The sequence below is a fragment of the Eleutherodactylus coqui genome, chromosome 11 (genome assembly GCF_035609145.1).
Source record: "Eleutherodactylus coqui strain aEleCoq1 chromosome 11, aEleCoq1.hap1, whole genome shotgun sequence".
Taxonomy (NCBI): domain Eukaryota; kingdom Metazoa; phylum Chordata; class Amphibia; order Anura; family Eleutherodactylidae; genus Eleutherodactylus; species Eleutherodactylus coqui.
The window spans coordinates 133,802,771-133,817,931 of record NC_089847.1 but is presented as its reverse complement, the minus strand read 5'-3'; the positions used below and the strand labels follow the sequence as shown (position 1 = coordinate 133,817,931).

At 44.5% G+C, this 15,161-nt stretch overlaps 1 protein-coding gene across 2 annotated transcripts in view; it reads right to left on the bottom strand.

Annotated features, from left to right (window-relative positions):
* Nucleotides 1-4,294: 4,294 nt before the first annotated feature.
* The window catches only part of MICAL2 (microtubule associated monooxygenase, calponin and LIM domain containing 2), a 229,108-nt gene continuing 218,241 nt past the window's right edge, over nucleotides 4,295-15,161 (bottom strand). For both annotated transcript variants that reach the window (XM_066583556.1, XM_066583555.1), the window contains 3 exons: nucleotides 12,007-12,106; nucleotides 9,333-9,406; nucleotides 4,295-7,189 (listed from right to left, as the gene is read on the bottom strand). In XM_066583556.1, coding sequence (XP_066439653.1) covers nucleotides 6,990-7,189; nucleotides 9,333-9,406; nucleotides 12,007-12,106 — 374 coding nt within the window. In that variant the 3' untranslated portion in view covers nucleotides 4,295-6,989. The remainder of the gene's footprint in view (nucleotides 7,190-9,332; nucleotides 9,407-12,006; nucleotides 12,107-15,161) is intronic.

Below are 15,161 nucleotides of genomic sequence, written 5' to 3'. Positions count from 1 at the left end.
AATTCAACCTCAGATGAACAACACATAACTAATTATATTGTGTCAGTATTTAGTGAAATGTAGGCCAAAATGCAGAAGCAGTGTGTGAAAAATGAAGTACACCCCGATGAATCAATAGCTTGTAGAACCACCTTCACCAGCAGTGACCTGAAGTCATTGTTTCCTGCATGAGTTGATCAGTCTCTCACATCATTCTGGAGGAATGTTTTCTCGCTCTTCTTTTCAGCATTGTTTCAGGTCATTTGGGTTTGTGGGCATTTGATGTTGCAGGTTTCTCTTAACCCTTTAGTGACAAAGCACCGTAAATATACAGTGATTGGTCCTGGGGCTTTAAACACATGCTACCATAAATTTACGACACAGGTTAAAAGCTCCTGCAATCTATGAGGATCAGGTTGGGTGCTCGGCTGTGTACCGAGAAACCTCTATTCCCAACTGTTTAACCCCTTCCATGCCATGATTAACATTGATCGCAGCATATAAGCAAGTGTTACCTATTTGCACCCCCCAATGTGATCAAAAAGTGACAATGGCTTGCCATGGCAGCAGGAGGCCTCAGAGTCTGCCAGGTATCTCAGCCTATAGGACCCTGCCTCTGACAGAGTCTGATAGGCTGATGCCATATGTATAATATACTGCATTACAGAAGTAATGCAGTGTACTCTGCTAGCAATCGAGTGATCACAGGTTCAATTCCCCTTGAGGGATGAAAAATAGTGTCCAAAAAAAATCCACTGTAAAATTAGAAAAAAAAACTTTTTTTACATCCCCCCCCCCCCCCAAAAAAAAATTGTTCTACAAAACATGTACCCCAATGTGGGTCCGTTTAAAAAAAACCAAAAACCTTATCCCACAAAAAAAGCCATAATATATGTAAAAAGATGTAAGTAATGACACTTTCAATACGACAATGAAAAAACTACAAAAATAGAAGTTAAGATGAAAAATAGGCTAGTCACTAAGGGGTTAAAGTCCTGCCACAGCATTTCGAATTGGGTTGAGGTTTTGATTCAATTGAACCGGGGGCCATTGCAACTCCTTGAATCTTTGCTTTTGTAACCACTCTGTTGTAGGTTTGCTGATGCGCTTGGGATCGTTGCCCAGTTGCATGACCCATTATCGGAGAAGCTTTAGCTTTTGGGTAGTTGGCTTCATGTTTGACTCTAGAAGGCTTCGGTATACAGAGGAGTTCATGGCTGACTCAATGAGTGCAACGTGCCGAGGTCCTGTGGCTGCAAAACGAGACCAAATCATCACCCATCCACCACCGTGCTGGAGCTGATGTGCTGTTTGGTTTTTGTTAAATGATGCGCTGGGCATCATGGCCAAACAACTACACTTTGCTCTTCTGTTCAAGAGGTCTCGCGGTTTGTTCTGATGCAACATTGCGGCCATGTTGTTTTTAGAAAGGAGGTACTTTCTGTAGGCAGCCCTTCCAAACAAGCCATATGTGTTCAACCTTTGTACAATCATGAACGTTAAACACTTAACTGAGACCATAAGAGTCTGAGCTGTAGCTCTTGGGTTTTTTCCAATTTCTCTAAGCACTGCACAGTCTGACTTTGGGGTGATTTTGCTGGGATGTCCACTTTTGGGAAGATTGTCAACTGTCTTGAATGTTTTCCACTTGTGAATAATCTTTCTCAATGCAGAATAATGTACTCTGAATGCTTTGGAAATAGCCTTATAGCCCTTCAGAGACTGACGGGTAGCAACAATTGCTTCTCTATGATCTTTGCAGATGTCTTTCCTGCTTGCTATTATATTAACATGCACCTGAAAGCTCCAGACCAGCAAACTGCCATATCTTCCACTTTTATAGAAGTGGTCACACTTGCTGATGATCAATTTATCAAGGCCATTGATTAGCAGCCCTGGTTGCAACTTACCATATTAAGCCCTATTTAGACAGGACGACTGTTGGGCAAACGATGCCCGACGCTCGTCCCCGCATGTACTAGCTTATGTGCTTTTGCACAGGAGCAGGTGTCATTGGCTCGCAGCAGGGTGGCTGGAGATTTTTCTCCTCTTGCTCTCCCGCCCCCTCCATTCACCCACTACAGCGGCTGTTCAGTACTGAACGGCTGCTATTTACACTGAATGATCATCGTTCAGAATTTTATGCAGCTTACAATTCTGAATGCTGATCGTTCAGTGTAAATAGCAGCCGTTCAGTACTGAACAGCCGCTGTATTGAGTGAATGGAGGGGGCAGGGGAACAAGAGGAGAAAAATCTCCAGCCACCCCGCTGCAAGCCAACAATACTTGCTCCTGTGCAAAAGCACAAGAGTGAGTACATACGGGGATGAGTGTCGGGCATCGTTTGCCCAACAGTCGTCCAGTCTAAATGAGGCTTTAACTCCTATGGAATCAGGAAGGGTGTACTTAATTTTTTACACACTACTTCTTCATTTAGGCCTAGTTTTTGTTAAGTAATGACCCAGTATAATTTGTTGTGTTGTTGTTGTTCATCTGAGGTTGTTTTTACCTCATTTTAAGGCCTTTTAAGAACCAAATATTTTTTTAGTGATGTTTTTATATGTAAATCCATAGAAGTCAAACAGAGTGTACTTAGTTTTTTTCATGACTGCGTTGCGTTGACCAGACAACTTCTGCAAACTGAAGTTTCACCAAAAGGTTTTAAGGGCCTTTTACCCAACCCGGCTATTCGGCAAAAACGTTCCCCCGAGCAGACGAGAAAACGATCCACTAATGAAAGAGCAAGTGCTTGTTCATCCTCTGATTGACTCATTTATGCAAGCATAAAAATGGCCGCTGATCAGCTGAAAGATCACATGGTTAATACAGGAGGATGTGTAGCCAATCATTGACTATTTTCCCCAGTCAGCTACCCAGCAGCATCTGCAAACATAGCGCTGTGTCTGCAGTTCCGAGGAGGGCGCCAACTGCTATCAGGCAGCATGTACCAGGAGAGCGAAGCACAGGCAGGAGAGGCATCTAGGAGAAGTGATGTATGTTGGATGGAGGTGGCTCTCTCCAGAAACCGAGGCTGTGCGAGAGGAAGACGAGACTGAGATACATTCCTCATCCTGGACCATTGCGGACCTTTTGATCCAGAAAATATTGCAGCATGCTGCATTTTTCTGCGGATACCACACTGACGGCTTCCACTGAAGTCAATGGAAGCCATCTGATTCGCGGCACACCCACAGCTGACACTGCAGACATGCTGCAGATCCCATGGGAAAGCAGGAAATTTGAAAGAAAAATCTCCACTGCGCAAGTACGGCAGCTCGCTAGCCCGAGGGCCTGCCCACATCCACAGAGGAGAAAACGGAAGATCCGCACAGCCACGCAGAGGATCCTGACTGGTAAGTAATGTCCTCTTGCCGTGGACAGGGTGGAACTCCGCGGCTGGCTCCTGCTCACGGAATCCGACCTGCCCGTGGACATGAGGCCAGACACTAAAGATTGGAGTGTTGAAGCCCTGGATATCAGGGACTGGAGCCTACAACCAGCTTAAACCAAGGATGTGTGCTAAATCACTGGATGCCAGGAACTGGAACTTGAACTGATGGACACCAAAACCTGGAACGTTGAAACGCTGGGCAAGAGGGACTGGATCATGGAACTGCTAGACATCAAGCACTGGACACCAGAGACTGAATAATTCAAATACTGGACACCAAGGACTGGGGCAGTGAAGCCTTGAACTCCAGGGAGTGGACTACTGAACACCAGGGACTCAAGTACTGAAGCAATGAACACTAGGGACTGGATCTTGGAACCATTAGACACCGATGACTGGGGCACTGGACACCAGGGACCGAAGTACTAAGTTGTTGAACCCCAAGTGCAGAAACATGGAACCAATGGAATCCGGGCACTGCTGAACATCAGGGACTAAGACATATCAGGTTCCATTCAGATCTCATTTTTGGCTCTGTTCAGGGATGCTGTCAGGATGTCCATTTAGAATCCTGAAAACAGAACCCCTGGGCGGAGCCTGAAAGGAACCCATTATTGAAAACTGCTGAAACGGAGATCAATATTCTGATTTTTGGCAGATGTCCGTTCATTCCCAGTGCATGCAGTCCACCAAGCTATTTTTCCATCACAAAATTCCAAAAATGATCAAAATTGGTCTCTGTTTCAGCAGTTTTCGGTAATGGCCAAGATCTGTTTTATAGGCTCCGTCCTGAGGTTCCGTTTTCAGGATTTTAAACTGACAGCCCGAGGGGATCGCTGGACAGAATGAAAACAAGATCTAAATGAAGTCTTAGATCAAAACCATCCAAGATATCGGAATGAGAGAACGACTCCTCTGTTTTCAGCCCAATGTTTTATTGCATATAGCTAATAGTATTCTGTATATATAGGGAAGGATATCATGTATATGTACAACACTCCTCATTTATACCCGGTGACTCCAAGAGCGGCCTCATCCCTGGGTGCCTCCCAGCGACCCCTCTATGGAGTGACATCATAGAAGAATTTAGTGTCATGTGACAATAAATAAGATATACATTGTATCAATAAATAATTTCCCGGATACATCAATGAGGACGTTTCTTTATGAATTACAAAAGAAATTCCAGCTCACCAACTACCTTGATACCAAAAGCGCACAAAAGAGTTTCACCAAAAAATGTCAGTTTTGCTATTTTTTGGATGTTTTGTGGTTAATTCCCTAATGTTCCATATTTGTACTATTTTTGTTATAAAAGGTACTTTTTAAATCTCTTATTCTACCATAGGCTGAGCTGGAGGACTGGTCAAGTTACTGACTTGACTCTATTATTTCATTTAACTCACTGCTGCCTCTAGTGGTCCAAGTCTTAAATTAGAATTGTGTAAAAATTTGCTATTATAAAGGAAAGACCGATTCTGTATCAAATCCGAGCTCAATGACATCATACAGAGACATTTTAAGTGCATTAACCCTTCGATGTGCATGACAGGATGAAGTATTATTTACAGTCACTTAATGGAGCGTTTAGTAAGAAGTTTATTAACCAACTTGCAGAAGACAGTCGTTCAGCTAATTAAAAGTAACACTTATGGTAAAATGATGAGGTAAACGCAGAAGCTGGGTGACAATTTTAACCCCTGAATGACGCAGCCCTTTTTTAAAAAAATTTTTCTTCTCTACTTTTAAAGGAACATAACTCTCTCATTCATGGATTGACGTTGCTGTCGGAGGGCTTGTTGTTTTTTATGGGATGAGTTGTATTTTGCATTGGTGCTATTTAATGCACCGTATAATGTACTAAAAAACTTTTGCTGCTAAACTTTTAGTATAATGTACTAGAAAAAATTTCTATGTTGAGTGAAATGGGAAAAATTCAATTCTACCAACTTTGGGAGGGCGGGGGGGGGGGGGGGGGGAGGTCTGGTTTTTATGGCAAAAATGAGATTATAGCTTTATTCTATTGGTCAGTACGATTATGACAATACCAAAGTTTTATTTGCTGTATTTAAAAAATAAAATCTTCGGAAAGAAAATAAAAAATGTTTCTGCTACGATTCTCTAACAGCCATAACTTAATTTTTCCGTTGACGTGGCGTGTGACGGCTTATTTTTTGCGAGAGGTCCTGTAGTTTCAAATGGCACAATTTTGGAGTACATACAATTTTTTTGATCACTTATTACATTTTTTCTTGGAGACGGGACGACCGGAAAAAAAAAAGCACAATTCTGACGTATTTTCTTTACTGACAAAGTTAACTGTGTGGGATAAATAATGCGCAGCTTTGACAGATTGGACTTTTATGGACGCAGCGATACCAAATATGTTCTTGGGTTTTATGTTTCTCTGTTTTTATTAGAAGGTAATTTTTTTAATTACGTTTTTATTTTCTCTTTCGAATTAATAAAATTTTTAAGTCAATCTTTCATTTTTTTATAGTTCCCATAGGGGACTTGCAATTGTAGAGTATAATGTAATACCATAGTATTGCATTATCCTGGGTTCTGACAGGCAGTGTTTTGCCTGAAAACAGGGAGGTCGTCCTTTTGTGACTGAGCTGACAGTCCTGAAATGTCAGCCTTCAAATACTAGGAAGCTGCCACTCAGGACACTTGGGGGCATATTTACTTGGCATCGCATCTGGTGGCACTTCTAGGTGTCAGATGGAAATCTAGACAGCTCTGTAGGTTTTTGCTATAATGTACACCCGATTCTGCTATCCATTATATTAGATGTGATAAAGGGCGGGGCTATGCCCCACCTATCATTAAGCCCTGCACTTGTTTTGTGAAAGTCCAAAACGTCACAATTTTAGAGTGTACAGCGAAATTGCAACTTTTGTATGTTAGACAATTGGTGTAGGAACTATAATACATACATTATGTCCCTTCTTGTTTGCTGCAATAGAATATTTTCCACCACCTCACCTCCCTCCAGTTTCTTGTGATGTGCAGTTCTGGGCTGGTTTGCATCCTATCAGTTCAGTGCATTGTAAAACTTCTAGCAGCTTGGAATATCTCTTTATATAGTGTTTATAGTATGTGTATATATGATATGCTGTATATACAAAAGCATGTAAGGGATTCACACAGTTTCATAGCAAACTGCAGGAATCGCTGCATTTCTAATAAAAGCCATGTCCATATCAAGGTGGTGGCAGCTGCTGGCACATGTAGACGCCTCCAGTCATTGCACCCCGACAATAACCTTCCCCCAGCACCGGCCATCACCCAGGAGCAGCCAACGGCAAACATCCAAGTTACAGTTCAATGCTTCTCTTGGCTCTCACTCTTTGGTCCTTGAAGAGTTGTACAAATAAATATTTGCCCCCCTCTTTCCAAGCCACAGTGCGATCCACAGAAAATACCGTTTTTATCATATATATATATATATATATATACACAAGGTGAACACCTAAAGGAGATACAACACTAGTCCCTATAGAGTGACACATTCCATACAGCTTCCTGCCCGATGGGGGTAGGATACATTGTATCACTGGAGCTTTAGTTTGTACCACATTTTCTGGCTCTGGAATGTGACCTGAACGCCGTCCCTTTAAATGAAGGTCTTGTGCATGGTTTTCAGCTGGGAGTCCTTGGGAAGGGGAATGTCCAGCCGGGTTTTCTCCTCCGAGTTATTCCGGAGTCTTTGTTCCTCGATGCGGGTCACAAGTTGATCTCTCTGTTCAATAACTCTCATCATCTCGGCAAATATCTCCTCTTCCTCTTCAACGTCCTTCTCGTCTTTGAGGGTCGCTGATGGGAAAAATCATAGGTGTCATCATTAGTGATGAGCGATTAGTGGAATAATTGGTTCTTCTCTTTTTTTTTTTTTTTACATTAAATTTTTATAAAAATTTTTTTGAAAGTAACAAGTTACAAATAATTACCGTGTGTGTGTGTGTGTGTGTGTATGTATATATATATATATATATATATATATATATATATATATATATATAACTGTATACACATGTAGGTAATTGTAGATGCAGAATACAGTAGAACAGTTCAGGTAAAATTCAAGTAAAATAAAATGGGGCTTAGGGCTCGGTCACACGGGCGTTTTTTGGTCCGATCTGCAGATCTCTAGACCCAATGCATCCCAATGGGAGCAGGCACATGTCCGTTTTTTATGCAGATGTGCGATGAATTATAGGATACAACGATTCGCAGAACGCGCCTATCTGCGTTCTGCGAATCATTGTGTTCTATATATGCGCTCAATGGGGCCGGCGGCAGCAGCGCCGACCCCATTGAGAACATATACTAAAGATCGTTCTCCTCTGCCACAGCTGTTGCTGTGGCAGAGGAGAACGATGTTCGCCCATTGAATTCAATGGAGCCCGCAATACAGCCGGCTCCATTGAAAGCATTGGGCTGCCGGCGAGCGCGGGATGAATTTTCGAGGAAGGGCTTAAAATATAAGCCCTTCCCTGGAAACCATCCTGAAAATGTGTAATAATAAAAAAAAAAGTATACTCACCTTTTTCCTGCAGCCGGAGTTCAGCCGCGTCCGGACGGCAGACCTCCTGAACTGCTCTGTGTAGTATTCAGCAGGCAGGGATTTAAAATCCCTGCCTGCTGAATGGACTTCCTCTGATTGGTCATAGCCCTCACCAATCAGAGGCAGCTCTCACTCACCCATTCATGAATGGGTGAGTGAGTGCTGCCTCTGATTGGCTGAGTGCAGGGAACAATTAGAGGCAGCTCTCAGCCCAGAGCTATTATACCCCAGAGCTGCACTCACTATTCTGCTGGTGGAGTCACTGTGTACATACATTACTTATCCTGTACTGACCCTGAGTTACATCCTGTATTATACTCCAGAGCTGCACTCACTATTCTGCTGGTGGAGTCACTGTGTACATACATTACTTATCCTGTACTGATCCTGAGTTACATCCTGTATTATACTCCAGAGCTGCACTCACTATTCTGCTGGTGGAGTCACTGTGTACATACATTACTTATCCTGTACTGATCCTGAGTTACATCCTGTATTATACTCCAGAGCTGCACTCACTATTCTGCTGGTGGAGTCACTGTGTACATACATTACTTATCCTGTACTGACCCTGAGTTACATCCTGTATTATACTCCAGAGCTGCACTCACTATTCTGCTGGTGAGGTCACTGTGTACATACATTACTTATCCTGTACTGCTCCTGAGTTACATCCTGCATTATACTCCAGAGCTGCACTCACTATTCTGCTGGTGGAGTCACTGTGTACATACATTACTTATCCTGTACTGATCCTGAGTTACATCCTGTATTATACTCCAGAGCTGCACTCACTATTCTGCTGGTGGAGTCACTGTGTACATACATTACTTATCCTGTACTGACCCTGAGTTACATCCTGTATTATACTCCAGAGCTGCACTCACTATTCTGCTGGTGAGGTCACTGTGTACATACATTACTTATCCTGTACTGCTCCTGAGTTACATCCTGCATTATACTCCAGAGCTGCACTCACTATTCTGCTGGTGGAGTCACTGTGTATATACATTACTTATCCTGTACTGCTCCTGAGTTACATCCTGTATTATACTCCAGAGCTGCACTCACTATTCTGCTGGTGGAGTCACTGTGTACATACATTACTTATCCTATACTGATCCTGAGTTACATCCTGTATTATACTCCAGAGCTGCACTCACTACTCTGCTGGTTGTTACTGAAATCAGTCACCTATAGACTTCGCTGCGCTCCTGTAACAGTTTTTTATCAGATGTAAAAGGACACTTCCTAGAATGAAAAATCAACAAATCAAGCTCTGTGCAGAGACTGAACAAGCAGGGAATGCTGGGAGATCTCAGCTCTGAAGAGCAGAGATATTGAGTATTGTCCCATGGGATGAACCTTGGTGCATATTATGTATAAACTTACGGTCGATCATCATCCTCTCTCGCAGCTTTTGCTCCAGTCGTCCTTGTTGATCTTCCAAATCTAATTCTCTCGCTCTGTGGAAAACACAACAACAATCCTGCATTCATCATGATCAGTTATGAAGCAGCTGCTTAATGAGAAAAGACTCATTTGTGTTTCGATTTTTCACCATTTTCAAAATCTCTTCTTGCTGTCAGTGAATGGGAACATTCTTGTTTACAATCCGAAGTTGAGCAGCCCTTGTGCTCGTGTCCTGCTCACATGGGTGGAGGACGTGTTACGGTAGGGGAGTGTAATACCCAATAATGGACCGAGTATTCCTGTGTGTAAGATGTGAGCAGATCTTACTGTTGAAGCGATTTCCCCATCAGATACATTTATCCCCCTTCACAGAATATTGGATACATTTCTCATTCCTGCGGGTTCAACTGCTGTGACCCCAGCGATCCTAAGACTGGCACAGCCAAATGCCCAATGTGAATGGAGCCGCAGTGCACATAATCAACCACGGCTGCACTCACGTCTGTGGGACAGGTGGTGGTTGTTGAGCATGTCCATCGCTCCACTCAGAGGGGCATTGGGGTGTGCTGGTCTCTGATCGCTCGGGGTGCCAGGGGTCAGACCCCCGCAATCAGGCATTTATTTTCTGTGCAGTAAATAGAGGATAAATGTCTCTGATGGGAAGAACCCGTTGATGTATGTTCATATGTGGCGGAATTGTTGCAGATCTTCTGTAGTGGAAAATCCACCCCAAATCTGCCCCATTAGAACGGATTTAAACGCATCAACTGAGAGGGTGAGATCAGCTGCAGATCCACATAAAAAAACTTGTCAAAATCTCGCAACGCGATGTGCCCGCGAGTGTAAGGCGAGGTTTCCCATTGAAAACCATGGGAAACACTTGCTGATCCTCTAACGCGCCTGAAGGCCACCCCGGAGGATCACTAGCTCACGGAAGTAATTAGAGGTGCTTTTGCCAGAAGAATGTCTTGCATCGGTGACAAAACACACGTAGAAGAGCGCGTTATCGGACCAAGGTTCTCGCCCGATATTGCGCCTGGCGTTGTGTAGGTAGCCGAAAGGGTAACTAAACTTTTTACAAACTTCTGACTTTCACACGATAGCCAAAGTGAAGGGGCAGAAGCACTCGGCTGAGCACTGTGCCCTTTTAGCTGTTCTTGCGAGTGGTGCACCATATGGTGTATAGACTCCAAGCCGTAACGGACGCAGGCGGACAGGCACAGCTTCTGCCTGTTCATTTTAGCCCTGGGTGGGGATCTCAGCACCTGCATCTCCACGAATCAAAACTTCTGGCATGTCAGAAGTTTGTAAAAAGTTTACCTTTTAAGTTCTACATAATTGTTACTAATTGTAACCCCAGAGGGGGCACATAGCTACATGGTGTTTAAAGGGGGTTTCAAGGAAATACTGTTGATGACCTGTTGACTGCAGATGCAGCTCCCATTGATTTTAATGAGATCCTGCGCTTCACACGGGCAAGAAAACCGCGTGATATTTGTGTGTTACCAAATCTCACATAATTATGGACCCAATGCTTTTGAATGAGCAATTTGTTCCTGTACCGCGATGCAGGAAACAAATCGTGGCATGAGCTATCTGTGTGCGTGCTCTCGCATCGCAGCGCCCATTGTTTTCCATGGGGCTGGCGGCAGCATCACACTGCTTGCTAGGTGCACGCAATACGAGATCTCCCATTGAAAACAGTGAGAGAAACTCTGCGATCCTCCGCTGCGGCTGAGGATCGCTTCTTCCCCAAAGTGATGCAAACCGGTTTTGAAACAAAAACGTCTCGCATTCGCAAAGGAAATACATGTTGGCGAGCACAAACTCGTGGCGTGATTGGTGGAGAAATCCGCGGAAGCCCCTCTAGCCTCACTATGTCCTATCAGCAATGTGATGGAGATAGTAAGGCCGTTCGTGAATTTGGCTTTATACTATAGAGGTATATACGCTTTTTGTCCCGCCATATAGTGCTCAGGGTGGCACCGTAATCTGGGTCTGTGGGTGCGCTATAACGGCTCAGTACAGCTCGGATGGCAGAAGGAGGTTGTGTTTAGGCCTCATGAAGGTCATACATCTGTGTGAAGGTACTAAAATAATCTAACTACAAAGAAGTGAAAATTCATCATTCACCGCGCCAAATACAAAAATAAATGACATCACCATCGCACACAGCTGCCTAATTAAAATCCGACCGTCATCGATAACGAATAACCCGGCTGTGTACTAAATGCTGGCGAATGTGTGGCACCAAGGCGTGCACATAGTTCCGTGTTCGTATTAAAGCGCCCTCCCGACCTCGTTAATCTTGCTGTGCCTGAGATTGGAAAACTGTTTTCGTCGCCTCCATATTGTATTTATTTTTCCTACGCCACGAATTGTTTTGTCGTCTCCGGGCGAAGAGGAGAAGGAGCGATTGCATCTGTTTGTGTTCCCTATTATTTTTTCCCCCTCTCGCTATGCTAATGAGAACATTCTATGCGAGGAGTTAAAGCCTCAATTTAGTGCGGTAATGAGATCTGCATGCGGTGGAAAGACAATACACACCAGTGCGTAGGGCTGAAATTAATAGGTTCCCATATCTCCTGCCCTCCTCGTGCCCCCCCCACAAGGATTCATTGTGCCTACTGATGGCAAGCGCCACCGAACTTACACGGATAAGAGCTCAGACTCGTAACGATTCAATTTACTCTTTTCTAGGGCAAGCAGGAACCAGTCGCGCAGGAGCCGGGCTTCATCCTGTGCGCCTGAATCTGTTAGAGAAATGAATGAGGAATAACAGCGGTTAGGAGGCTGCGCTCGGCATCAGGCGTCTGCTTTACATTCAGTTTGCATGAGATGTATTTACCGCTATGATAAACGGTTTAGTATGCGCTCGTCCCAATCATTTGCCTTTCATCTTGTTCCATCAGGTGGGGTCTGACATGGAACTACGATGTACAGTACTGACAGTGCAAGAAGAGCCAGTCAAAAAGGTCTTTAAAGGGATTATTCCACCAAAGACATTTATCTCCTATGTACAGGACTGGGGAGAAGTGTCTGATCGCTGGGGGTCTGACTGCTGGGACCCCCCAGCCATCCTGAAACCGGTGAACCCTGAATGTCCCATGTGAATGCAGCGGCGGTGTACCTGCTCAACAGTCGCTCCAACGGCGGAGATCAATGTGCTCAAGGACTTCCCTCCATCATGGTGTGATGGGCATCACCACTCCATTTACATGGGGCATTCAGGGATATTGGTCTCGGGATTTCTGGGGGTCTCAGGAGTTGAACCACCAACAATCAGACATTTATCCCTGATCCTGTGGATAGGGAATACATGTCTTTAGTGGTAAAACCCCTGAGGTACAAGTAAACACTCTTAACCTGGCATCTGATAAGCCAGAATTTCTGATATTCTGTCACATGTTGATGTGGATTTTCACAAAACTGGAAGCATATAGCGAACAGAAGCGAAGAGGTCCGATAACAAAGTTCAAAAGGGGCCCCTACTGGTCAACAACATGACATCATTAAGGCTGATTCCAGTGTATTATGGCAAGTATCCTGGCTTGACTGCAGGTCTACTGACCCCAACTCACAGAATTAGACATTCCTGATGCTGTGAGTTCGAGACAGGAGTTGGGCCAGGACACTAGTCTGTATAATGCTGTGAGTTCGGCTCAGTAGACCTATGGCCAGGCCAGGACACTTATTGTTAGGGTGCTGCGAGTTCAGGTCAGTAGAGCTAGCACACTCGTCTATATGATGGTGTGAGTTTGGGTCAGTAATAAATAAATCTTGTTATTTTATTCCGCAGCGCTTTCACCAACTCATTTTACCGACCTCGGAAAGGATGGAAGGCTGAGTCGACCTTGAGCCAGCTACCTGACCCAAGGGGGGATTGAACTCCCAACCTTCAGGTCGTGAGCAAGAGCTTAGGACTGCATTTCTGCTGCCTTAACACTCTCCGCAACTGACCCGGCTCACTCATGTGTATGACTTCAGATCAGTAGACCCTCAGTAGGCCGGGACACTCATCCACATGATGCTGTGAGTTTGGATCACTAGACCCGCGTTCAGGCTGGAACACTCATCCGTATTATGCTGTGAGTTCAGGTTAGTAGACCCATGGTTGAGCTAAGACACTTGTCCGTATGATGCTATGAGTTCAAGTCACTTGATCTGTGGTTGGGCGAGAACACTCATCTGTATTGCGCCTGTAATACTGGCCTAACTCATAGGACAAGAGGATTTAGTGCTTGGGCAACATGGGATTGCCTCCTTTTGTTAAAGCCCCTCAGCAACATGAGCTGCCTCCAGCGGTAATCAGGTCCTCGTGCATAGTGACCCCTCTATAGTACTGACCCAAGAGCCCTTCTGCTACTGATTTTGCATTGGGCCTCTGGTTGCCTGTATGTACAGTCATGACTGGAAGAAGAAGACAGAGCAGAGATAACACGTCTCTAATGTACTTTATACTGGGTTGTATGTATACTTACTACTGTACATTGGTGGAGAGAGACCGTAGAGTGGCGCACAGATCGCCTTCAGAGCCGTCGGTTCTGTCTAACTAGCTGACAACTCAAATAACCAGCATTTCGGCTCCCATGATGCCAAGTCTTTGTTTTTATGCCTCAGAGGGGGTGTAAGAGGGCATCACTGCCATTTAACAGTCTGCAAAAACTGCATTACCACCATATCGACTGTCGCCCATCTTTCCCCGAAACAACATTGTCCGCTAGTAAAAATGGGGCACATTTAACATTGTGTGCGCCAAACAAACATCCAAAAATGGCGGCTAGCCAGACAGTAATAGATAAATAAAGGGATACAATGGCCTTCATGTATCTCTTAGAAATCAGGGTTTGGAGATGATTCCGAGAGACTCGTCTATAATTCCGGCCCATTGTGAGCGGCTCATCTTCTCTTTAGGACTTTATTGCGTTTTGTCTCACCCACGGATGTTCTCAGCTAATTCGTCCTCCTGCTAAATGGATGGCGGTGGCAACAAAAGATCTTTTCATTCCTCGCTACCATAATTATTAGAGGCAAAACTGCATAAATGTCATTGAGAAGTTGTGTTCGCAGCCCCGGCTCCTCGCTTCGTTATTCTCAGCCCGCGATAATTTTCTAATTATCTTAACATTACTTACAGAGCAATTTGAAATGTATCACTACAGATGAAACGAGGCTGATTTAATAAGCGCGGGACAATGACTGAGCCGCCGGCCCTATTATACATGACAGCCATAAGAGGAGCCTTAACCCTTGTCATCGCCAAGCGGTGACTGCAAAATAACACCCCGAGCCGTGTGATGTTGTGGAGTACGCGGGATGAGAGCGCGCCACGCAGCGCTGGAACAAAATGCCACGATTCAATATGTACAATTACACAAAGTACTGCTTGCACATCTATTTCTAATGCAGCTCCATATGAGAAATTTGGACTACTTCCTTCCACTACCTGTAGGGGCGCTGTTTCTTCCGGTGGCAGTGAAACCGGATTAAAAATTGGTATTGGCTGAAATAGAAGAATAAATATGCCATAAATGTTTGAAAGTTTGGGACTCCACCTCTATGACCCCTCACTGATTTCCCTTTCTGCTTACTTTGATAGCTCCCATAGACTTCAATGGAGAGAGCTGTGTGAATTTGTGGCTACATTATGTTTCAGTCTCTGAGAGGATGCAGCGGCCACCTCACTTTGAGAAATGTGGGTCAGGTGACCATCACCTCTCAGGAGGACTAGGGGGTCCCCTAACCCATGTTTCACCAAGTGAAGCAGCCGCTGGTTCCTGATGGACAGATAGCTGCTCAAGTCTCTCT